This window comes from Eschrichtius robustus, chromosome 4 (genome assembly GCF_028021215.1).
Source record: "Eschrichtius robustus isolate mEscRob2 chromosome 4, mEscRob2.pri, whole genome shotgun sequence".
Classification (NCBI taxonomy): Eukaryota; Metazoa; Chordata; class Mammalia; order Artiodactyla; family Eschrichtiidae; genus Eschrichtius; species Eschrichtius robustus.
In genome coordinates, this window is record NC_090827.1 from 138,153,609 (window position 1) to 138,180,682 (window position 27,074).

General features: G+C 33.8%; 1 protein-coding gene and 1 long non-coding RNA gene across 3 annotated transcripts in view; one reads left to right on the plus strand and one right to left on the minus strand.

Moving 5' to 3' along the window:
• Positions 1-27,074, plus strand: part of HSPA4L (heat shock protein family A (Hsp70) member 4 like) — a 50,148-nt gene that overhangs the window by 9,544 nt on the left and 13,530 nt on the right. For both annotated transcript variants that reach the window (XM_068543419.1, XM_068543418.1), the window contains exons 2-14: positions 2,094-2,151; positions 4,464-4,604; positions 7,349-7,471; positions 10,282-10,381; positions 10,745-10,878; positions 12,658-12,902; positions 13,045-13,121; positions 13,755-13,906; positions 14,408-14,514; positions 15,508-15,641; positions 17,281-17,480; positions 23,038-23,136; positions 25,146-25,283. In XM_068543419.1, the coding sequence (XP_068399520.1) occupies positions 2,094-2,151; positions 4,464-4,604; positions 7,349-7,471; positions 10,282-10,381; positions 10,745-10,878; positions 12,658-12,902; positions 13,045-13,121; positions 13,755-13,906; positions 14,408-14,514; positions 15,508-15,641; positions 17,281-17,480; positions 23,038-23,136; positions 25,146-25,283 (1,708 nt within the window). The remainder of the gene's footprint in view (positions 1-2,093; positions 2,152-4,463; positions 4,605-7,348; positions 7,472-10,281; positions 10,382-10,744; positions 10,879-12,657; positions 12,903-13,044; positions 13,122-13,754; positions 13,907-14,407; positions 14,515-15,507; positions 15,642-17,280; positions 17,481-23,037; positions 23,137-25,145; positions 25,284-27,074) is intronic.
• The window catches only part of LOC137764343 (uncharacterized), a 55,788-nt gene continuing 45,014 nt past the window's right edge, over positions 16,301-27,074 (minus strand). The window contains exon 3 of the long non-coding RNA XR_011073964.1: positions 16,301-16,466. This is a non-coding gene — a long non-coding RNA (uncharacterized lncRNA). The remainder of the gene's footprint in view (positions 16,467-27,074) is intronic.

Consider the following 27,074-nt stretch of genomic DNA (forward strand, 5'->3'; position numbering starts at 1 on the left):
AGCAATATAAGTTCCAAGGGAGCCAAAACGATGTCTGACTTTTTTCCCCTTATTATTATAGCTTTAGTACCCAACAGAGTGCCAGACATGTAGTAGTTACTCAGCATTCATCTGTTAAATTGACTGAATGAACCTAACTGCTTGCCTTCCCTGAAAAATCCTGTGTCCCCAATATAACAATATCTTGTTCAGCCCTTGAAAAGCACTGTTCTGGGATCTTTTTTTTTTTTTTTTTTTTTTCACTTTGTATTATATGTAAGCATGGAGTGTTCATTCTATTATTCAAAAGGCTTTAATGAACTCTCATAACCTACTGAAATATATTTCAAATTTATAATATATCATTTGAGACACTGTATAATCTGGCCCTCTGATATGTCTACCAAAATGTCCTATGCAACTAGCGAAGTTGTATTCTTCCTAGTCTCCAAGTGAGCATTAACCTTAGGAGCCATCTTCCCTTTCTTTCAGTAAGTACCTTGGTTATGTACCAGATATATAGACCAGTGCTATCCAGAACTTTCTATTCTACAGTGTATGTTCTATGTATTTTCTGTTCTCTGCATATCCAGTAGCCATATGTAGCTGTTAAGCACTTGAAAGTTGGCTCTTGAGCCCTTGATGTGACTAATGCTGAGGAACTGAATTTTTAATTTTAGTCAATTTAAACTTTACTAGCTACATGTGGCTAGTGGCTACGATATTGGATAGTGCAGATCAAGGCAATGGGACATACATTATCTACCTACATGGCATTCACATCCTAGTGTGGAGATAGTCAGTAAAAAAATAAATTGTATCAGATGGTGATACATTATGGAGAAGAATAAAATTGGGGAAACAGGAGATGTATGTACTGGGGAGGAGCAAGAATGCTATTTATATAAGATAGAGAAGGTGTCTCGGATAAGCTGACATTTGAGCCAGAGGCATGAAAGAAGTGAGAGCTCATGGCATGTGCTCCAGAAAGAGAGAACAGCATGTACAAAGCCCCTGAGGCAGAAATGTGCTTGCCCTGTTCCAGAAATAGCAAGGAGACCTGTGTGCCTAGATTGAAGTTACAGAGCAGAGCGGCTAAGAACCAAACCATGAAAGGCTTTATTGGCTGTTGGGGAGATAGGACACCCTTGAAGGGTTTTTAGCAGAGGAGTTTGTCTTTAAGAGGATCACTCAGGCTGTCATATTGAGAATAGACATATACTGGGAATGTCCTTTTCCACAAAACAGATACATATTAAAATGCTTTCTTTTCTTTCAAGTCTTAATTCAGAAATCACATCTTCCACCTGCTTTTCCTAAGCCTTATTATCTAGAAGTGATTATTCTCTTTTTTTGCTAGTATCATTCATAATTTTATTTTATACGTTGAATTTTTTTCAATAGACTAAATTCTCCAAGCACAGTGATTGTAGCTAGTATACACACAATGCCTGTAAATATTTTTTGATTGAATGAATAATTACCTGTAATTACAACTGAAACCATGGAAACATTTTCTCGAATCACAATGTGAAATTTTTTTTGAAAGTTTTTTTTATAAAAATGTTACTCTACACTTGTTTTTATAAGCAGAATTACATTTGCAGTAATAAAAGCAACAGTCATATTGTTCAAAGCATTTACCTATATTCACTCACTTAATCTTCACACAACTCTGTGAGTAGGTATTATTATCAACACTATCTTCTAGATGGGAAGCTGAGGCAAATAATGGTTAGGTAATTTCTACAAGGTTACTCAGCTGTTAATTGGCAGAGCCAGGATTTAGATCCAAGGAGCCTGGCCTTACTAAATACAGTTAGTTTTTTTTAGTAAGTCATAGACCAGTAGAATTTGAAAAACAATTTTGGAACCAATACAGTGTTGCCAAGTATTAGCACATTTAAAAAAATTCTAACGTTTATTCTGACCACTATTCTATTACTTAGGAAAGTTTAAAAATATGTAAAATTATGATTTCAGTAACCTGTTTTTTGAGTAATACATAATTATATTCATTCCTTTAATTCATTTTTGTATAAAGAGAAGCAGAGTAATAGCACATTAGTATAAAAATACCTTGAGAACAAACTTTTTGTTTTTTTCCTGTTTAGAGCCTGTATATCTTTGGGATCAAGAACGCGAGCCATTGGAAATGCAGCTAAGAGCCAGGTAACTTGTTCCTGTAGATGTTTTGACTTATAGGCAGAGTTAACTTCATATGGGTAACTAAGCTCCCATTTTATGTACTTAAGAGTGAAAAAAAGAATAAAGAATATGACTGGTCCTAATAGCTTTGTATCTTATTAGATATGTTTTGCTTTGGGTTGTAAAATATTTCTTGAATTTTATTTTTAAAAAAATCTTAGTTGTGAAGTCAGAGTATGCTACCAAATGGCATCAGTTTTTCCTTGTATGGTCACTTTCTATGAGGGATATCCTCCCATCTAGAATATATACTTCTACAACAAGTGAATGATGTGTTTGTAAAAGAAGGTGGGAAAAAATGGAGAAATTAATATCCAGAGTAATCCTCTGTGGCTACTATTTTACTACTACTTTACATGGAATCTGTTTAAGTATTTATATTTTTAGGCTTCTGAAATCCGTTTACATAAAACAGTCACTTTTTTTTTTTAATTTTTTTTTTACTTATGGCTGTGTTGGGTCTTCGTTTCTGTGCCAGGGCTTTCTCTAGCTGCGGCAAGCGGGGGCCACTCTTCATCGCGGTGCGTGGGCCTCTCACTATCGCGGCCTCTCTTGTTGCGGAGCACAGGCTCCAGACGCGCAGGCTCAGTAAATGTGGCTCACGGGCCTAGTTGCTCCGTGGCATGTGGGATCTTCCCAGACCAGGGCTCGAACCTGTGTCCCCTGCATTGGCAGGCAGATTCTCAACCACTGCGCCACCAGGGAAGCCCATAAAACATTCACTTTTAACATTCCATGCTATAGGTTCATTTTCCTTGGACTTTATTACCATGAACCAAAACCCTTAACAATTATTTCTTACATTTTAATATATACCTGGGTCTTCTTTATTACAGAATAAGTCTGTTTAATGGGGCGTTTTTCCTCATGACTTTTTGTACTCAATTATTCAATTGACTCATTTATCCACGAACTTTTGCTTAAGATTTTTTTTATCAAGATTGTCTTACAGTTGGCCTGTGTATGAATGTGTTTTTTCTTTCTTTTCCATTTTCATATTACACATAAACAAATGTTGTTTGTGCTAAAAGGACCCCTTCACTAAAGTTTACATCTCGTATTCTGGCTGATCTTCCTCCTCTTCTTCTTTTTTTTTTTTTTCTTTTTAATTTTCCTTATTTTTTTGGGCTGCGTTGGGTCTTAGTTGCGGCACACAGGATCTTCGATGAGACACGCGGGATCTTTTCGTTGCGGTGCTCGGGCTTCTCTCTAGTTGCAGCTTGCGGGCTTCTCTCTAGTTGTGGCATGCTGGCTTTCTTTCTCTGGTTGTGGCGCCTGGGCTCTCTGGCTCCAGAGCGTCTGGGCTCTGTAGTTTGCGGCACATGGGCTCTCTCGTTGAGGCGCGCAAGTCAACAGTTTTGTGGCGTGTAGGCTTAGTTGCCCCGCGGCATGTGGGATCTTAGTTTCCTGACCAGGGATCGAACTCGTGTCCCCTGCATTGGAAGGCGGATTCTTTAACCACTAGACCACCAGGGAAGTCCCCTGGCTGATGTTCTAAGTGTATCATAGACCTCAGACTCTCTGAAGAAAGCAAACTATAAGTTACTTCTCCAAAAAAGCTAAAGAGATCAACATGGTAATTCAGCATCCCAGTAGTTTTCATCTCATAATTGAAGATCAAGATCTACTTGGCTTTAAAGATCACTAAGAGGGCAACAACTGGATCTCAATAATATTCAATAATAGTTTGAACTACATGTTCTAGTTAAAGAAAAAAATTACTTTGCCAAAATACAAGCTATTTACAAATTAAGACACTTTAACTTAGCATCATGTTACATGGAAGGAGTTTTAATTTACTAGCCTAGGAGCAGTTTTCAGCAGTGGAAGCAACATAGTAACACAAAGAATAAGATATTGAGAGTAAAAGAAAAACATGGCAATAAAAAACATAGTTTAAATAAAAACACGAATGAAAGTGGAAAGAAAGAAATCAAAGATACTAATTTATTAGCCCAAAAGTGTTGAAGAAAACCAGAAATGAGTTGTAGATAGATTTTCATTGTATTATTTGAAAAGTTTTACAGTTTTGTTCTTTTTAAAAAGTTTTAAAGTTTTTTTTCTTTTTTGAATCTAACATTCCTAAGGTAGGAGCAGAGTTGGAGGGGCAATAGTGTAATTTTTCTATCAATTAGAAACCAGAAGAATGAATGATTGTGTGTGATTCTGAACTTGGATATATAGGATAAGGAGACTTGGTGATTCTCAAGTATTAGCATAGTGTTTATTTTGCATTAATTAAGTAATTGATAAATAAAAGTGTTTACTGCCAACAGATAGTCACGAATGTAAGAAATACAATTCATGGTTTCAAAAAGCTTCATGGGCGATCATTTGATGATCCTGTTGTGCAGACGGAAAGGATCAGGCTTCCCTATGAGCTGCAGAAGATGCCTAATGGAAGTGCAGGAGTTAAGGTAAGCTTATATTCCCAGAATGCAAACATATGTTCAAATTAAAGAAACCAAATATGATAATATTGCCTGTTTTTAAATATTTAAAAAATTTTTAATTTAACTCCTTTCCTCTGGATGCAGTACCTATATACCAAAAATACAGGCAGTTTTCGTAATATGCTTTAGTGAATGCAAAAAAAAAATCTGATTTAGAATAATAATCTTTTTAATCCAAATACTTTTATTGTCAAGAAAAAAGGATTATTATTTGGAGAACTTTTAGAGGTGAACCACTTTTAAGGAATAAAGGCAGAAGCATATGTGATTTAGAAAAATAGGCCCCAAAAGTATGTTAATTTCTATCATGAGTTTTCTCTAATTTAGAAGAATCTTATAACATATTATAGAAGTATTAAAGCAAACTCTTCTTCCAAGTAAGAGATGGATTCTGGATTTTTACTTCTACATCCTGAGACAGAGAGTTATAGATTGGTTAACAAAAACTAACAGAATACCCCAAACCACAGAGTTATTATATGGCTCAGCAATTCTACTCTTAGGTATATACACAAGAGAATTGAACCATATGTGCACACAAAAATTTGTACACTAATGTTCATAATAGCATTATTTATAATAGCCAGAAAGTGGAAACAACCCAAGCGTCCATCAGCTGATGAGTGGATAAACAAAATGTGGTATAGCTATTCAATGGAATATATTATTTGGCCATAAAAAGGAGTGAAGTACTGATACATGCTACAACATGGATGAACCTTGAAAACATGCTAACTGGAAAAAAGGCAGATGTAAAAGGCCACATATTGTATGATTCCATTTTTTTGGCTATCCAGAATCAGGCAAATCAATAGACATGGAAAACAGATGTGTGGTTGCTAGGAGTTAAGGGTAAGGGGGAATGGGTGAATCTACTACTACTACTGCTAATGGGTCACTCTTTTTAGGGTGATGAAAATGTACTACAGTTAGTGGTAATCAGTGTACAGCTTTGAATAGACTAAAAACCACTGAATTATATACTTCAGAAAGATAAACTTTATGTGATATGAATTATATCTCAAAGTTAAAAATTTTAATAGCTGATTTTAAACTTGATATATATTTCCATGTTTAGAAGAGGGTTCTGACTACAGGATGGATGATGAGTTGTAGTAAGGAGACATGAGACTTACAGTAGTTCAAAGAAGACACCATGAGAGATTAAAGACAAGTTGAAAAATTGTGCAATTTGTGGATCAGGAGGTGAAATTTGTGGATCAGGAGTTGCTGACTAGGAAGCTGGATGGGTCATGATAGCAATAAATGAGATAAAGAATAATATTCACATGTCCTTTAGATATGATAACTTCTGGTTAATGACTCTGTGGAGCAGTTTTATTCTAAACTACTTAAATTCTTTTGCTTTTATTCTTTCAGAAAAAAATTAAAAATTATGCTTTGTGAGTAGTTTGATAAAAACACAATAAATTATTTTTACAGAAAGCCAAAACCTAATTTTTAAGTGATACAATTTTTATACAGTCATAGTGAGTGCATGTAAGCTAGTTGAAGAGGCTTTGAAAACGTTAATCAGTCCTGTGTCAAACTAAGTTTCTTCATCTTTTGAAGACTGAAGATCTTTAGCATTCATCTTCTCAAGCATTTTATCCACTTATTTTTTCTGACATTTGTTTGAATAAACTTTGATGTTTATTTCATCTAACTTTTATATTATTTTTAAAAATACTGTATTGTTGTGCCTCCTATAATCAGACTAAGACACCTGGGTACTTGATTCATTTTCCCTTGTTTCAGTGTGGTTGATTTCTTCCCATGTTTAAAGACAGTAATTTCATGTAATGCTTGGTTTTGAACTTACTTGTAAATTGATTTGTAAACAAATGGCTATCAATTTTAAGTCTGTTTCAAAGTAAATTTTATATAATTATTTATACATACTTATACACTTACATACAAACATGCATTGTGCTGCTTGAGAAGTTCTTTAAAGCTCTTCCAAAGTTTAGTGTATTCACTCCATTGCGGTACAAAGGTAAAAGACATAGCCTTTTCTTCTGTAAATTAGATGTAGTTATTGTATGGGTTTTAAGGTGACTTTGTATTGCTTATAAATATTGTGGTTGTCATTATGAAAGGGTTTGATTACTTGAATAAAGCACAGTATTCCTTGGTCAAGAAGCACTGTAAAGTTTCATTTTATGTGCTTAAATTCAACCTAGTCTTAAACCTGTGTATGAGATGAAGTGGTTATTTTAAAAAATAATTTTAAAATTCCATGTATACATCTATATACAGTAATATATATTAAATTTCTTTTTTTTTAAATAGGGAATTTTTTCTTTTGGCTGTGTTCTCATTTCCTTTTCACAAAACTGTATTACTAAAGTTTTCATTTTAAACCCAAGAAGAGTTCTAACTTCCAAAAGAAAGATTATTTGATCTTTTTCCCCTTATTTGTTTATAAGGGTAGTGAATGATAAAACTTGCTTTTGTGGGAGATGGGGATCTGGAGCATGTAAAGACACTCTTGAAGATAATTTGTTTGGTTGTAATACTATGTGTAAGGCACTGGAACTTCAGAGATGAGACATAATGATACTAGAGCAATCCTTTTGGTATATAACTTCATTGAGCAAGGACTTTGCCTTTTTCACGGTTGTGTATCGATCATGTATAAGGTAGGTGCTCATAAAATACTAGATGAATAAATGACTCTTGATAAGTATCTCCACTTTTGGCTTTAGGTGCGATACCTAGAAGAAGAGAGACCTTTTGCAATCGAGCAAGTTACTGGAATGCTGTTGGCTAAGCTTAAAGAGACTTCAGAAAATGCTTTGAAGAAACCAGTGGCTGACTGTGTGATTTCAGTAAGTTTTACCTCAGTAATGAACACTCTTGAATCATATTTTCCAGTGTATTAATGTTGTATTGAAATATTTTTCTTCCCTTTATTCCTTCTGCCCTTATCCAGTAAATAACCTAAATCCATTTTTACTTTTATGTTAAAAAATTATTTTATTTGATAAAGTTCAGGATTGAGTTTCCCATAAAGTTAACTGTGATAATCAGTGAATCTTAAAAACTAATGTATGTGATTAGTTGGTGGCTGCTGTACCTGCCACTTATCCCTAAGAATCTTTCCAGGTAGCACTTAACGTCCCACCTCTAGGGACCGACCTTATTAACATTTATGTCAAAGGTTGAAAATGCCCAGTTGGGAATCTGAGATTCTGTATATTCTGTATCAGAAATAAAAGATCCTTTTTTTAAAATGATAAATTAGATGTATTTAACGTGTATACTTGCAGAAGTTTTGACATACTCGTACACCCGTGAAACCATCATCATCACAGTCAGTATAATAAACACATTTATCGCCCCTCAAAATCCACTTGAGCCTTTAAGATAAAAATTGTTTGTATATAAGATGAACAACATGACGCTTTGATATACATAGTGAAATGATCACTACAGTCAAGCAAATTAACATATCCATCTCCTGTGGTTACTTTTTTTGTGTTTGTGTGGGAGAATACCTGAGATCTACTTTCTTAGCACATTTCCAGTATATAATACAGTATTGTTAAGTGTAGTCACCATGCTGTACATTAGATTTCTAGAACTTATTCATTCTATATAACTGAAATTTTGTACCCTTTGGCCACTGTCTCCCCATTTCCCCTACTCCCTGCCCCTGTTAACCACCATTCTACTCTATCCTATGAATTAGACTTTTTTTAGATTCCACATATAGGTGAGATCATGCAGTACTTTTCAGAAAGAAAAGATCTGTCTTTTAAAGATGCTTAACAAAACATTTAATCTTTTACCCCCTGTCTTATCTCTTGAGATCCCATTATATATTGACAACTAGTTTTTAAGTTATATGTTGTCACCTAAATGTGAATATATTCTTAGTACTGTTAAACTTGACTACGTAAGTTCAGGAGTCTCATGTCATCAGAAGAATAGAATCGTATTATGAACTCTTCAGTGAATTTAGTAATTAAAATTTGTCAGGTGTATTTATTTATTTTTATTTATTTATTTTTAAAATATTTATTTATTTGGTTGTGCTGGGTCTTAGTTGCGGCAGGCGGGCTCCTTAGTTCCGGCATGCATGTGGGATCTAGCCTTGACCAGGGATCGAACCTGGGCCCCCTGCATTGGGAACATGGAGTCTTAACCACTGCGCCACCAGGGAAGTCCCTGTCAGGTGTATATAGAATTTTTAAATGAGAGAAAAATATTAGCTGAGTATTTTGTTTTCCAGTCATTTTGTAATAGTAAATGATGGAGTTTACCATTGTCCAGGCCCTATTAAAGGCATTTAACGTGTATTAACCCATTTAATCCTCAGAACCACTCTGTAGGTAGGATATTATTAACCTCAATTTCACAGATGAAAAAACTGAGACACAGAGAAGTTAAATAACTTGTGGTCATAACTCTTCCATTATACTGCCACTTGAAAGTATATGTCAGAATGGTGCACATTTTAAAAATGTATCTTAAATTCAAATCCATCCCTATTTATTTAGCCATACTTGATTTTACTTTCATGTCAGAAATTAGTATCAGAACATGGCATTGTGAACTTCTTGGGCATTATTAACTTTGTAATCAGTGCAGTAGACCCATGTGAGCTGTACAAAGGGAGGTATTTTCTGCTCTATGCACTGTCATATCCCTAATGGCTAGAAAAGTACTGGTACATAAGTGCTTAGTGAAAATTAAGTGAACCATACCTTATAATTTAGGTTTTTGTCTGAAGGATAATACCAAAATCAGGATATACAAACTTAACGAAATTCAAGTTCTTTTTGTGTTATTATCTATTAAATGAAATTTCTAAATTCAAAAAGCACTAAGATTGGAGGAGACTACTTACTTAAAATTGGAAGAGCCCCACGTTTTGTACATGGATATACTTAATTAGCTTTTTAGAAATTTGTCTGTAGACCAAATGGAAGTGCTTCTTAGTTTGACAGTAATAAGTATATGTAATCTTAATTATTAGTTTTAAATTAAGAGTTTATTTTTTAATAGAAAGATATTTAATGTTCTTTCGTGATTTATAAAGAAACACATGCTCATCATAAGTCCCCTGCAATATAGTTCCCCCTCCCTTTGAAATACAACCATTGTAAACATTTGGGAATATATTCTTCTAGTAGTACATACATACACAAAAATGAAATCATGCTGTATATGCCCCCTTTTTTTAATGTAATAAAGATACTATTCCATGACAATTCAGATCGATCTGATTCTAACATCTATGTAGGATTCCATTATGTGGATATAACATATTTAACTAATCTCATTTTAATAGACTCTTGGGTTTTTAACGTTTCATTATTAAAGATTAACAAGTAAGTATTTTTATAGACCAGACCAACATGAGAAGAATTTAACATATTTTTGAAATCCTACAGTATTAATTCTATTTTACTAATTGCTTTAAATTTGTGTTCATACTTTAGGTCAAAACTTTATGATGTGGAAATTGCCAACCTTAAAAAAAAAAAACTAGTATTTTTTTCCTCATTTATTTAATTAGAACACCACTCTTTGCCTTAAGCTGTACATAAGTTCATTTTTCAATTGATGAAATGTTTAAGTAAAATCTATTACATTGAACTAATAACACTTAATTATTGTTTTGCAATACCAGATTCCGAGCTTTTTCACTGATGCTGAGAGAAGATCTGTGATGGCTGCAGCCCAGGTTGCAGGCTTAAATTGTTTAAGGCTAATGAATGAAACTACTGCAGGTAAGCAGTTTGCAATTTGAAAATCACTGTCAGAAAAATATTATTATAGTTTTTTTTTTCTAATTAATACAAAGCATTTATTTTTTAACTCTATTATGTACTGATATAAGCTTGTCATTTTGGAGCACAACATTATGGCAGAGTTTAAACATGTCTTTCATTGGCTATAAGAGTCATTAATATTATAGGGTTATAGATGGGTAGAGAAAAAAAATTAACCAATTTATGAAAAGTGAATTTACTTTGAAACTAATAATTTGTATTACTCTACTGTGTGTTAAAATGTAGTATCAACAGGACTTACCTATTGTTTTCCAAGTGATTGCTAGGCTGGAATTAACCTAATTCTTTGTTCTTACATAGTTGCGCTGGCATATGGAATTTATAAACAGGATCTTCCTCCGTTAGATGAGAAACCAAGAAATGTAATATTTATTGATATGGGACATTCTGCCTACCAGATCTCAGTTTGTGCTTTTAACAAAGGAAAACTTAAAGTAAGTAAATAAATGATTTGCTATATTTAATTTTAATGTCTAAGAGCATATGAGACTATATAGAGAACCCTAATGCTTGGGTTTAAATCCTGGCTCCGCCACTTAAAAACTGTGACCTTGAGCAAGTTACTTAACCTCCCCAAATCTCAGGTTCCTCACCTGAGAATATTATCAGTAAGTACCTCATAGAACTTTTGAGGATAAAATGAGTTAATGATTATAAGATGCTTGGAATGCCATATAGCAGATATTATGTGTTAGCTATTTTTATTATTGTTGAGGTGTTCAGTCACCTATCAGGGAGCATAAATTACATATTTATAAATGTACATAGGAAACATTTCTAAAATGATTCCCATTGTCTGTAGAAACCTTTCTATCCTGGAGTCCTAATCAAACTTTTCTACAGTGTGGTATTATTTACCTATATATGCTTATCTTCTTACAGCCTTTGTTTGGTTTTGTATTCATTTCTACATTGATTATCTTACCCAGACTTAACACACACTCTCTCTCTCCCCCCATTACACACATGTATAGATTAGCTCAGAAGAGTAAATGCTTTGGGTTATCCAGTACCTTTTAGAGCCTCTCATCTTGCCATTTATAGTACTATATTAACATCCTTGTAATCAGAAAATTAAAGGGAAATGACTCATAGTGAATACAGAATAGTTTTTTGCAAATTGATTTAATCCTTGGTATTTAGTGTTGAATTTTAACTTTATTAAAAAAGAACATTTTCCTTTCTTCCTTTTTAGTGAATACCTTAGAGTATAGAGCTATAATTTTTTAGGTCACAGGCCCTTTTGGAAGTTTGATAAAAGCTATGGCCCTTCACTCAGAATGATGCACATTTGCACTAGTCACATACCTACACAATTTTACATCTAATTTTGGGTAATACTGGACCTCATGAGAAGTCTGTCCATGGATTCTTCATGCTAATCTGGGATGACATCCCAATCAGGCTGTGCTCACATCCTACTGTGATGTTTACCACTATTCCACCACCCATCCTTGTGAAAAAAAGCTGATGAACCACACCAACAGTGGGATTCTACTTTTTTAGTCGTGACTATTATAAGTAGTTATTTTTCCCTCTACCTCGGGGAGAGAGACTAGATGTCTTGGGTCCTATGTTTTCAAGAACTATATCGTTGAAGTGCTGTGACTTGTCTATTCCTTTTCCACTCGACTGCTAACTGGGGCCTATTGCTCAACAAGCTTATTATATTAAATTTTTGTCTCTCCTCTTCATTTTTTTTGTTTTCTTTTTTGTTCCCTCGCGTGCTTTTTTGTTCCTTCTGTATATTTATGCGGGATGGGGGCACTAATTCCTGATTTGTAAGTTGACCAATTACAATATTTTAGATTTAATCTTTGGATTGGCTCTTCTTGGCTGTTTTGTTTTTGGTTACATACTTAGGACCCTTTCCTTGCTCTCTTAAACTTGGTTTTTGGCCCACCTCTTCAGTGTTATAGAACCATAGGTTGTAAGATAATGAAGTTTTAGTCATTGTAACTCAGTTATTTCAGAATTAGAATTATTCTTTCACGTAGGTATATAGATCTATAACTTAAAGCAGATAATTCAGAGTGGATAGATATGTTGGCTAAATATAAGTGATAATTAATATAAGTGGTTCCAAATTTGGCACCCCTGTGATTATTGTCAAGTTCTTTGGTTTTGATTTTAATTTTAAAAGGTATTTTGGAGGGGGTGCTGAAAACATCTAATATTTCTGAAAATTCCGTTCTGGTTTTTCAATTAAACAGGTCTTGGCTACTACCTTTGATCCATATTTGGGTGGCAGGAACTTTGATGAGGTTTTAGTAGACTACTTTTGTGATGAGTTCAAGACAAAATATAAGATAAATGTAAAAGAAAACTCTCGGGCCTTGTTGCGCTTACATCAGGAATGTGAAAAACTAAAGAAGCTAATGAGTGCAAATGCATCAGACCTTCCACTGAACATTGAGTGTTTCATGAATGACCTTGATGTTTCTAGTAAAATGAACAGGTACCATACATGCTTTCAGTTTGAAAAGTGTTTCCTTATTTTATGTTTAGTTCGTGTCTGATTTTTCTTCGTTCTGTTATTTTAGAAGATATGCTCAATTTTTATATCCCCAAATAATTAATTTTATTTCATTTTCCCACAGGGCTCAGTTTGAACAATTATGTGCTTCCCTCTTAGCCAGAGTTGACCCACCGTTAAAAGCAGTAATGGAACAAGCTAGTAAGTGGAAGTTACTGAACTAACCATCAAAACTGTACCATGGTGTTACTTGAATGGGGTAGACAATGGTAAAAGCAATAAAAAATTCATGTGCTTTTTGAAGACTTGTATTTCTTGTTTTAGAGAAGGAGATTATAATTCATTGTTTATTCATAAGAGCAGGGCTACTAGAAATAGAGTTTATGAGAACTTCTGACTCATATTGTTTACATCATAAAACTAATGCTAGTTATATTTGAAGGTGTCTATATGTAAGATTTTAAAGATTGATTGAAAGTGGAAATGAGGACATGACTGCTTTTTGTTAAAAGTTTTTTGTAATCAATTAAAATTACCTTCTGTGGCGATATGTGAGGTGGAAGTTAAAACTGAAGGACTCTGAAGTCCATGAGGTGTTTGTCTGTCCTTGTGGTCACTTCATCATCTAGACCAAGTACAGTACCTGATAAGCAGATAATTAATATCTACTAAATTTTGCTTTTTTCCAAAATTTATTTTTATCTTCTTTCCATTTTACCTTGTTTTGAGCAAATAAAAAAATACATTTTTTTAAAAAAGTACTTTCCGGGGTCTACTGTTCACATTTTTATAAAGGCTGTCTTATTTTTCTCAATTAAACCTTTCCTTTTCCAGACTTACAACGTGAAGACATAAGTAGTATAGAAATTGTAGGGGGAGCAACACGAATTCCTGCTGTGAAGGAACAAATCACTAAGTTCTTTCTTAAAGACATAAGTACCACATTAAATGCTGATGAAGCTGTTGCAAGAGGATGTGCATTACAGGTATGATTATTAGTCTTTTTTTAAATTTTAGAATGTATATTTTGCCAGAAATATGGTGATAGGCCTCAAAGAACTTTTTAATATTATCTTGTCCAACCAGTTATCAATAAGCTAAAATTAAATTGAAATTATTCCTGAAATATAAGGGTTGTGTCTGTCCCATTTGTTTGTAAACTATCATAGGACAGTATGTCTGTAATTATACTGAAAAAGCATTTATTTTATGAATTCTTATAATTATTCCTATTTAAAATTCTTTTTTTGAGATTTAAACATATTTTACATCAGTTTTTGTAAAGTCACATTTTTACATCAGTTTTTGTAAAGTCACAGAAAGAGTGCTCTGACACTTTAAAATTTTAACTAGTTATTACCAAAAACCCAGAAATTTTTAAAATGTAACAATTTTATTATAAGAACTTTATTAAGCAGTTCAATCATGGCAACCTAGGGTATGTTTGGTGTTTGTTGATTTAAATATGGTATACATCTTATTTTCAGTGTGCGATTCTCTCACCAGCATTTAAAGTGCGTGAATTTTCCATAACAGACCTTGTTCCCTATTCAATCACGTTAAGATGGAAGACCTCTTTTGAAGATGGGACTGGGTAAGTTACTTCTAAAGCCTTGGTTAGAGCTTGTCATAAATAAGCAATTGAACCTACTATTCTAAATTAGAGGAATTTATACTTCTTAAACTTGTCAAACACTTTAGAATACTATCTTAGAAACAAGGAGAACATAAAAATGATATATAATCTGTAAACCATTATGGCATATTTTTTAATTAGTATTTTATTATAAAAGTAAAACATTCTCATTTTCAAATAAAAATCACAGTATAGAAATATAAAAACTTAAAAACTTGCATTTGCCGTACCCCAACTCCCTTAGCCCATTTTATAGAGGTAACTAACTATTGTTAACAGCTGGGTATATATCTATCCAGTCATTTTCTTTGAATATCCAAATAAAAGCATGCACTTTTAAATCGTACTTTATTATTAAATTTGCATTTCTGACTGTTGTGAGCTGCAAGTCTTTTCATGCTTTGACATTAACATTTCCTTTTCCATGAACTGCCCAGGATATAAATTGTTTACTTTCCTACCAAAATAAAATCTGTATTTCAAATATTATATTTGACTGCTTTTCAGAAGTATAGTTTGTATAATAAAATAAACCTGTATTTAGGTTTTGAAGTTGCTTTTAAGATTTTGTTCTGTGTTCTGTACATCTGCACCCCCAAGAAATTGAAATTTTTGCACAAATTTCAAAAATATTGATAGAATTTGGTCCTCAGATGTGAGCAAAAACATCCTTATATATTGCCTTAAAATATACCTATTCTCAGATAATTTTTCTCATTTTAGTAGGATAGAATTGTCTGTTACTATGTCAGACGTTCTAAAACTCTGAGCCCTAAACTTGTCAAAAGGCACGTTTATTTATAGCAAAACCAGTAATTCTTTTTCTTAACATTTGTGCACAGAGGTCTTTAAAATTGCTGCTTACCATGAATTAAAAATGAGATGGATTCTGTAATTAGGTTCATAGGCAACTTTCTATTTGTTTTTAACTGTTTTCCCGCTCCATTTTAGGGAATGTGAAGTATTCTGTAAGAACCATCCTGCCCCATTCTCAAAAGTCATTACTTTCCACAAGAAAGAACCATTTGAACTAGAAGCATTTTATACTAATTTACATGAAGTGCCTTATCCAGATCCAAGAATTGGTAAGAGAACTCCAAAACGTTTTTTCATAAATTTTAGCCTCTTACAAATATGTTAATATTTGAATCAAGGAAACAAAGTAACATTTCAGCTAAGCCAGCACTGGATTTTTAAAGAAAGATAATCATACTTTTTTCTAAACGTGCACTTTTTAGTGCTCATAGTTTATTTCTGGAATAACAGCAAGTTTGAATCTTTTTAATTCATTTTGAAATGCGTATTTAAAATGCTCTGTAATTGACCTGAAAAGTTTGGGTGAGGGTTATTTTTTAATGGAAGAACTCTTTAATCAGTAAACTGAAATTGTGCTGCCAGACTGACTACATATTCTGATTTTAAACTTACGTTCACTGGCAACAACTAGAATCCAGTTAATCACTGGATTAATACGAAAGTGGAAATAGGAGACTATAATATCCATTTTAGCTGAGTAATCTTTTAGAAGATATAAAACAAAGTAAGATTTACATCATTTAAAAGAGAAGGAATATTAAATTTAAAAATTTTCTGTATGTGCTACTTCTATTGATAGACTAAAAAAGGGGACAATATTAATTTTTCATGTACATTATTTAAAGCAGTAGAAGTAAATTATTGAAAATGGTATTAGTTTTCAAGGGCTTCTGGAACAAAGTACCACAAACTAGGTGGTTTCAACAATAGAAATTTATCGTCTCACAGTTCTGTAGTCTAGGAGTTCAAAATTAAGTTGTTGGCAGGACTGGTTCCTTCTGCGGGCTGTGAGGGAAGGATCCATTCCAGGCGTTTGTTCTTGGTTCATAGATGGCTGTCTTCATGTTCACATGACGTTCTCCTTGTGTATGTATCTGTCTCCAAATAAGGACACCAAGTCATTGGATTAGAACCCACCTGATGACTTCACTTTAACTTGATTACCTTGTAAAGACCCTATCTCCAAATAAGGTCATCTTCTGAGGTTACTGGAGAGTAGGGCTTCAACATATGAATTGGGGCCAGAGGGAGGTCACAATTCAACCTCTAACATAGGTCAGCCAGATTTTTTATATACAGTTTTTCTGCCTGGTAGTGTCTCTGTTACTATGGATAACATTATATATTTGAGACTTTTTTTTCTGAAAAATAAAACATCAGATTTCTTAAAGTGAAAAATTAATGTGACCTCAGTAGGTAGTAGTGACTGGATAACTTAGCAATTTTGCTATAGGAAAAATCCAGAAAAAATTTTAAATTGCTTTATTTATGAATTGCCAAGATGAATATGATTTGCAAAGTTTATAGCAAAAAGGTAATATCTATTTGGTTTTCAAACTCAGAAATTGAATTTTGTTATTTTGGTTTTAGTGTAGCAACATTGTAAAACTTAAAAGTGATATTGCCTTCAGTCAGATTGTCCTTGGTTAAGATCCCAACTCTCCTTTTTCCTATTGTTGATGATTTTGGGCAGGTTGCTTAACCTGTCTGAGTGTTTATACCAGGTTTATTAGTATATTAAAAAGGTGATCTGGGGGAAATGCATGTCCCACAGAAATTAATCAGCATATGATAATTTATGATTTTCTTTTGCCAGCATCTGAAAGATGATAGTAAAACTATTGAATGAATGAATTGAATGAGTTCATCTGAGGCCCATGTACTGATCAAAGCTCTTTTTTCCTTAAGGGAGCTTCACTATTCAGAATGTTTTCCCACAGTCTGATGGTGATAGTTCCAAAGTTAAGGTTAAAGTTCGTATTAACATCCATGGAATCTTCAGTGTGGCTAGTGCATCAGTAATTGAGAAGCAGAATATAGAAGGGGATCACAGTGATGTTCCTATGGAGACAGAAACTTCTGTTAAGAATGAAAGCAAGGATGATGTGGTATGTAGAAATTCTGTTTCAAAAAGGTTCCTCTAATATATGCAGTGTCTTAATTCTACCTGGTACTTTTAATAGTTGAAAATATTAATATCTGAGGTTTTGCTCTGAAGTTCTGCTATAGGAATCAGTATATAAACTTTTAAAAATACAATCATTAAAGAATAATTCTATTTTAAATGCTCTACATCTTTTCACATTGTAACATGCTTTTCGGAGGCTTGTGTATTTTTCATAGCATTATATGGAAAATATGCATATGTGTGTCTGGAGCCATCTTTCCTAAATTCTTTATTTCTATTAAAAACATTTATTATAGCTAGCTTTTTAGCTTACAGATAAATCCAATTCAGAATGATAAATTCTGAACTGTATACATATGTGTTTTTAGATTGAGAATACATGCTTAATAAAGAAATTTTCAGAGCTTAGTTAGGAGATATCTGTGGCAGTTGAGCAGAAGAATGTGCTGTACATTCAGTAACATTAAAACAGATTTTTGACAGTTTCTTTATGAAAGAGTTATATGACTCTAACATTGTATTTACTCTTGGCATACTATGAATGAAGGAATCTTAGGAGAAAGTTATTATATTCCATTACATAAAGTTTTCATCTTTTTATATATACTATTTGTAAGTTATTTTAATGGCTTTTGTTGGATTTTTTTCAAATCATAATTGGAGGTCTGCCCTAGGCTTTTCATATATTTCTGCATGTTAAGAATGGATTTTAAGATTTTAAATTTCAAGACAGTTTCTCCCTTTTGTGAAAGTTGTCTTTTTGTCTGTTTTTACTAACAGTTACTATAAACTCTTTTTTTCCAGATTGATCAGAATTCTACCACTACTCCTTAAAGTACTTCGTTAAAGGACCGTGGCATTTTCTTTCATTCTTCTTCCCATGTGTTATTTTCCTATTACATCCTCCCTTCCTTGAATTGAGGAGAAGGAAATACTGTCCTAATATGTTAGTGAAGATACAGTCAATTTTTCATAAATAAACATAAGAGTAATAGGTGAAAAGTTAATTTTCTTAATTGTAGTTCACAACAATGTATGGCAGACGTTTAATCCATTTAAGATTTATTTTTTGCTAAAATTGAAAGCATTCTGTATGCCTTTTATTTTCTTTTGTTTTTAACATCTTTATTGGAGTATAATTGCTTTACAATGGTGTGTTAGTTTCTGCTTTATAACAAAGTGAATCAGCTATACATATACATATATCCCCATATCCCCTCCCTCTTGCGTCTCCCTGCCACCATCCCTATCCCACCCCTCTAGGTGGTCACAAAGCACCGAGCTGATCTCCCTGTGCTATGCGGCTGCTTCCCACTATCTATCTATTTTACATTTGGTAGTGTATATGAGTCCATGCCACTCTTTCACTTTGTCCCAGCTTACCCTTCCCCCTCCCCATGTGCTCAAGTCCATTCTCTACATCTGCATCTTTATTCCTGTCCTGCCCCTAGGTTCTTCAGAACCATTTTTTTTTTCTAGATTCCATATATATGTGTTAGCATATGGTCTTTGTTTTCCTCTTTCTGACTTACTTCACTCTGTATGGCAGACTCTAGGTCCATCCACCTCACTATGGATAACTCAATTTCATTTCTTTTTATGGCTGAGTAATATTCCATTGTATATATGTGCCACATCTTCTTTATCCATTCATCTGTTGATGGACACTTAGGTTGCTTCCATGTCCTGGCTATTGTAAATAGAGCTGCAATGAACATTGTGGTACATGACTCTTTTTGAATTATGGTTTTCTCAGGGTATATGCCCAGTAGTGGGATTGCTGGGTTGTATGGTAGTTCTGTTTTTAGCTTTTTAAGGAACCTCCATATTGTTCTCCATAGTGGCTGTATCAATTTACATTCCCACCAACAGTGCCTTTTAGAGTGAGTTCTTTTAAAGCTATTTCACTTTCTTCACCTGTTTTTCTTCAAAGTCTCTGTGTAATGTTTTAGACCTTTAGTTTTCTCTGTATCATGTTAGTGAATCCTGGGAACTAAAAACAAGGAGAGTATGGCACCCATTTTCTACCTCTCCTAGCATTTCTTATTTGCTGCTTCTGTTTGTCTGTGGGCTTGAAATCCAGTTAGCCAGTCCTTTCGGATGATCTCTTGAATGTGGACTTAAAAAAAACTCACTCGTGAATAAAATGTGTGAATTTATAACATCTGCTTTGGCCATTCAGAGATTGATCTGCTTACAAGAGTGTTTTCGGCTTACCAGAACCCAGGTAGTTGGTGCTCCATATAAGGTATTTCTTCTTCTTAAGTGAGATGTTCCTGATTATTTCTTTTATAATTTATATAATCAAGAGCCAAAAAAAAGGTAACTAACGTTATGGATCATATACTTAGCATTGTGGGTGAGCACATTCACATATATTAATCTCCTTTTAAATCCCTACCTTAGCTGATATGATAGGTGTTGAATAAGTTGTAGTTTATTTCCTTGTTCTTGCTAATAACGTAAGTTATCTCCTTATCGTTGCTTTTAACATAAGGGGTGATGTTGAGTACCCTACTGTGCAGAAGACATCCTGTGTACTGTATTGCATAATGGTTCTCTCTAGGACTTCTCTCTTTAATTCTGTATCCAGAAGTTTAAAAGCTTAAGGCTTAAATACCATTATAGAGCAGCCTCTCCCTTCCCCCCTCCCAAAATGTGAACAAATTCAAAGTATTTGAAGCTAATTGGAAGCTAATTGTTTTAAGCTTTACAGCAGAAGCTTTATAGCTGAAGGTTCTTTTTACGGTTCCCTAGTTGCTGACATTGCTGGCTCTGAGGTCAATGAAACCCAGACATATATCAGTGAGCAACAGTAGGAGTTCTTGGTTTTTTTCTCTCTTTGCATGAGAGTCAATTTATGAGAGATTATTTTATGGGCCTCATTTTTTCATTAAAAATTAAGATGGCTTCGATTTTCCTGAAAAACCATAAAATAGATTGCCAACTTTTCTTCAATACAGTATAAGGATGTCTCAGAAAATGGACACTTTTCTTCTAGGTATTTAATAATATCTGGACGTATTAGGAAGGTATTACAACTTAGGCTTCATGGCACAGTGAAGGATCAAAGAGACTATTTATCGTACTAATGTACCACAATTTATTCCCCAGTTGTTGACAATTTGGGTTGTTTATCTTTTTATCTGTTTTTTAATTCAAAATATCTGATTACTTATATGTACCAGGTACTGTTCTAGGCACTGAGGATACAGTGGTATTAAGCAAGATAAAGAAGGTCCCCACCCATCTGTAACTTACATTCTAATGGAAAAGGATAGGCAAGAAGCAACAAGATACCATATAAATATAAAGGAAATTAACAGCAGGGGATGCATAGTGGAAATTAAGTGATGAGGAAAGCCACCTGTGAGGAAGGAAAAGGAAAGCTAGCCTGAAAGATGAAAAGGCAGTTTGAGAGTAAGGAGCAGGTAGGTAGTTATCCAGACAGAGAGAATAACAAAGGCCCTGACGGCAGGATACCCCTTTTTATTGTTACAGATACTAAGGTAGCTGATAATATAAAATATAGAAAAGGGGAGAGTGACAAAACAAAAAGAAATTGAGAAGGTAGGTCAAGGGACAGATTAGATAATTATTCTGGATTTTATTCTTAAGTGCTTTTTCATTTATTCAGCAAATAACTAGAAGTACCTAAATTGTGTGTTTGGATATAGCGGTCAATAGAAAGACAGTCTCAGCCCTCGTGGAGAAGCCAAAGTCTAGAGGCATGTCCATTAACTTACCCGCTAGTGATAATACTCCTATGAACCTTCTTAAAATTATTTTAAAAGACTAACAGGTTACTCTCATATCAATTGTAAGATGTACAGTTTTCCACTTAATATATCTGAAATTGGGATGGGTCATGCAAATGATAATATCTTATATTCACTGTTGCCTATGGCAGTAATCATGAGAAGTTCTCATCATCTGTCTGTACATGTGTGAACTTGGTTGTTATTCCTAATGGCATGAGTAAGCAATTGCAACCCCTTGACATTAAACAGATTGTTTAAGGACCATTCAAGGAAGGAATATCAGTCCTGGTTGTTGTCCGAAAATAGTCTATTGGCTCCTTCTGGTAAGATAAAGAAAAAAGCATCATAAAACTTGTAGAATAGAGTACTTCCTTTGGCAGTCCAGTGGTTAAGACTCCACTGCAGGGGGCACGGGTTCAATCCCTGGTTGGGGAACTAAGATACCGCCTGCCACATGGCGCAGCCAAAAAAAAAAAAAACTTGTAGAAGAGGTATCAGTGGCTTATAAGAAAACATTAGAGACCATACTGGAGCAATTTTTAAACAAATGGCTGGGTCACTAATGCTCTTGATGGCACAGAGAACAATATTGTGTAGAATAATTCAAACATCAACAACTGAATTAAGTGATTCAGAAGAGTTGGATTCTTAATGTGAAGTAGTTTTAGAAATACCTTAACCATATTATTTGGTTTATTTCTTTCAGAGATATGAATATATACACAATAGAAGAGCTCTTTCAATAAGTATAAAATAAAAATGCTAAGTGATAAAGTATTTTGGCCTTAATTAGTAGCATTGTTTTCTTAGTATTACATGAAATAGAGTTATTAATGTATTTTTGTCTTTCTGCTTTACCCCAACTCACCATTATAACACATTTTCCACCTCTTTTCCATCATAGGGTTGGGGAAATTGTAGAGTTGGAAGGTGGTAGGGCAGGGAGGATGGGGGGTGGAATTTCAGTAGCTGACCTTTTAACTACAAAGAACAGTGGTGTAAATTATCTTCTAACTTGTTTTTCTCTTTGGCACAAATAAGCATTTATTCAGGATAGCCTTCTGGACATTATATGTATACTTAACTCCATATATATATATATGAAGACCTAAATTATCCTGATTCCTGAATTCCAAGCTTTCTCCTTTTTAGGAGGATGGTGGTGGGTAAGATTAAGAAAGACCAGAAAAACTTAATACTTGTGATTGTTTGCCAAGTGGAGAGTCCATCTTGGCAATCTTATGGGTTGAAAATTTGTCTTTTAGACATTAAAAAAATATATTAAAAGTTTACATTGTAATAATTCAGAGACATCTACTTTGACAGTTTTGATACATTTTGTTTGAGTATTTTCCTACATTTAAAAAATATAATTGAATTTATGTGTAATACTTAAATTTTGTATCTTTTTCTCTTTACTTTCCCACATTAAGTTCTTTATAAACATTTTTCATGTCAAGTTTAATGTTCTCTTTTTTTGTGAATCTTGGTTTGTGAATTTGACTTGAGAACAATTTTCCATTTATTTTGCAGTTATTTGGCCACAGGTGAATGAAACAAGATTTATTCACATAGCATCAAATAGATCTTTTCATTTTACTTACTACCTGTTAATCTAATTATTTATAGTTACTCTCAAAAACAGCTTCTACTTCACTGTGTTCACACATTTGAAAACAGGCTTGAACTCTAAGCTGCTGTTCATTACCAAACAAATAGAAAAAAGAAAGAAAGAAAAAGACTACAGATATTGTCAATTACATATTTTCTTTGCAGGATAAAATGCAGGTTGACCAGGAAGAAGAGGGTCATCAAAAATGTCATGCTGAACACACTCCAGAAGAAGAAATTGATCATACAGGAACCAAAACAAAGGTTTGTTATACTGTGGTTGTGTCTTTTTGAGATTGATATTTTGAGTTAATACATTTGCTGTGTAATGCATGCTTTTAATACACTTGGTGTTTTTAATTTCGTATTATGAAAGCATATAACCAGAATAAATACGTTTCAGTGATTCACTATAGAAGATTTTTAAAAGAATGAATAAAATTATATTTTGGCAGGAAAAAAAGATGTTTTTCATTAATTTTTTTTCTCATTAAAAATCATGTAATCTCAGAAAATAGAAACCGGAACAGGACAAATGAAGAAAACTTAAATTAGCAATAATGCTGCATCTGAATATTAACCACTCTAAGCATTTTGCTGCATATCATAAAGCATTTTTTTGTGCAAAATAATATTTTTGGAAGTAAAATTTTAAAGGGTAAATGACTCTATTATTAAGAGTCATTATTTTATTAAAAAATGATTGCTGATAGAAGAGAACGGAGAAACACCCTGCCCCAGTCACCCAGATGAATGTGGCTACAGCTCTAAACTATCATCTTTGACAGATTTTTCTAACCTGAATAGAATTTAATCTGTGATGGTTAGCTGTATAGATTTTTTTTCCAAAGGCTATAAAGATTCAGTTATAAATCCTAGTTGCTCAAGTAATATAAAACCTGAAACCCATTTTTCTAAATTTTTTATTTTATTCAGTATGTTTGCCTTTAATTATTCAACAGCTCTATTGAGATATAATTTACATACCATCCAATTCTCCCATTTAAAAGTACAATTCAAAGGTTTTTAATATACTCACAGAGTTATGCAGTCATTATCACAATTTTACAACATTTTCATCACTCCAAAAAGAAGCCCTGTACCCATTAGCAGTAACTCTTTATTTTCCTCCCAACCCTCTCCCTGCCAGCTCTAGGCACCCACTAATCTTTTTGTCTCATTGACTTGCCTGTTCTAGACATTTCATATAAATACAGTGGTACAATATGTAGTCCTTTAATGACTGGCTTCTTTCACTAAGCATGTTCTGGACATTTCATATAAACACAGTCATGCAATACGTAGTCCTTTAATGACTGGCTTCTTTCACTAACCATGTTTTCAAGGTTCATCCAGGTTGTAGGATATATCAGTACTTCATTCCCTTTTATGGCTGAGTAATATTGTATCATACAGATGCATACCACATGTATTCATTCATCAGCTGATGGACACTTAGATTGTTTCTACTTTTTGACTATTACGAATAATGGTATTATGAACAATCATATACAGGTTTTGTGTGGATGTATATTTTCATTTTTCTTGGGCGTGTACCTAGGAATGGAATTGCTGGGTCATATGGTATCTCTGTGTTTAACAATTTGAGGAACTGCCCAACTGTTTTCCAAAATGGCTGCAATATTTTACTATGTTGTCAAAAATGTATGAGGGTTCCCATTTCTCTATATCCTCACCAACTCTTCTTTTCCTCTTTTTTTTTTTTTTTTTATTATAGTCATCCTAGTGGTATGAAATGGCATGTCATTGTGGTTTTTATTTTATTTATTTATTTTTGGCTGGGTTGGGTCTTCCTTGCGGTGCGCGGGCTTCTCATTGTGGTGGCTTCTCTTGTTGCGGAGCACGGGCTCTAGGCACGTGGGCTTCAGTAGTTGTGGCATGCGGGCTTTAGAGTGCAGGCTCAGTAGTTGTGGCACACGGGCTTAGTTGCTCTGCGGCATGTGCGATCTTCCCGGACCAGGGCTCAAACCCGTGTCCCCTGCATTGGCAGGCGGATTCTTAACCACTGCGCCACCAGGGAAGCCCTCATTGTGGTTTTAATTTGTATTTCCAGCACAATATTTTTTATGTAGAAAGATTTAGTGTATACAGGGTGTAAAATACTATCAATATTAAAATAATGTTTTTAATTAAAGTATAGTAGATGATAATAGTTTTGTTTGATTTTACTTTGTTTCATCAGAAATCAGTCTCTTAAATTTCTAAAACTAGCTTAAAAATATATTTACACTTTTCTTGCATTTCTTTTGCAGTCTGTACCCTCAGATAATCAAGAGCGATTAAACCAGACCATTAAAAAAGGAAGAGTCAAGAGTATTGATCTACCTATCCAGAGTAGCCTGTGTAGGCAATTGGGCCAAGATCTTCTCAACATCTACATTGAAAATGAGGTATATAAATCAGAATTGATGTTGAAGTAGGTGGTAGTGTGTTCTGAAATTTTTGTAGAAGTAAATGATTATCCCTCAAATTTGTGGAACTAGGCTATAACTCATAAGGAATTATTAAATAGATTATTGAACTACTTTATTTTGGACAAAATGCTGAGCTGTATTTGTGTCATGTACAGTGTAACTTTCACCTTAGTTACATGAAAAACATGGATTGTCTCCACTATAGAGAAAGGCCTTTCCAATACTAGTAATTCTTACCCCCTTTTATTGTGTCTTAACAGTAGCACACCCAGCAGACATTGTATAGGAAAGTATTACCAGCTCCCCTCTTCTAATGCGTTGTCCTTAAAGATTAAGGTTCAATTCAGAATGTTTTCTGACTTCCATTTAATACTTTTTAGAATCTGTTGTCATTCTTGAAATTTTCTTTACATATTTACATGTTTCATTTTACAGTCTCTTGAGGAAAAGAGTTTGGTTTCTTTACCAATAGTTGTGTGTAAAAAGTAATTTTTTTATATTAAAATTTACACTTAAGTGGTAGTTACTAATTTCTACGGGCTTGACTGGCATTAAAGAAGGTCAGTTTTCTTTGAAGTGCCACATACTCTCCAATTGCTGCATGTTATTCTGGGAATTTCCTCAAGAGATTTTTGACTTTACAACGCTGCTCTTTCTAGTACCTAAGTATATCACCTATTCATTAATTATTAAAGGCTACACTTTATGTGAAGCAAGCATTTCTAGAGATCCTGAATAATTCTGAATTTGTATGATTTGAGACTAATTTTCTCCAAGGAATGAATTGTGGGGAAGTGCAGCTAATGATAAATTTTGTGTATAAGATTTTTTCTTAAATTTTTAAATGGCTCACTTTTTTTTTTTTTAAATAAAATTATTTTATTTATTTATTTTTGGCTGCGTTGGGTCTTCATTGCTGCGGTGAGCGGGGGCTACTCTTCACTGCGGTGCACAGGCTTCTCATAGCGGTGGCTTCTCGTTGCGGAGCATGGGCTCTAGGTGCGCGGGCTTCACTAGTTACAGCATGCGGGCTCAGTAGTTGTGGCTCGCGGGCTCTGGAGCACAGGCTCAGTAGTTGTGGCGCACGGGCTTAGTTGCTCTGGGGCATGTGAGATCTTCCCAGACCAGGGATTGAACCCGTGTCCCCAGCATTGGCAGGCGGATTCTTAACCACTGTGCCACCAGGGAAGTCCATGTCGCACTATGTTTTTTTCAAATTGGAATATAGTTACTTCACAATGTTGTGTTAGTTTCTGCTCTACAGCAAAGTGAATCAGTTATACCTATACATATATCCACTCTTTTTTAGCTTTCCTGTCTCACTATTTTAAATTCACAAATATCAGTGCATTGTAGTATTACGTTTAAAATACTATGTTTTTGTTAAAGTACAAATTTTGTTTTTTATTAGTCTTCAGATTCTTTGCTTTTGATTTGACAATAATGATTTTTGTTAACATCTTTAAATACTTTGATATCTTATTTAATCCTCAAACCTATGAAGTGTAAGTACTCTTTTAATAGATGAGGAAACAGGCAGAGGTAGACTGAATCACCCAAGTTCAGAGAGTAACCTTTTGTTTTGGAGCCAGGTAGTCTGTCTCCAAAGTTCAAGATCACAACCGCTATACTGTGTCACTTACCAAAGCCAACATTTATTCAGTACCAGTTATGTGTCAGGCACTGTACTAAATATTTTATGTGAATTACATCAATCTTATTAACAGCCATACGAGACAGATAGAAGTAAGCGCTCTAGGATAAGAA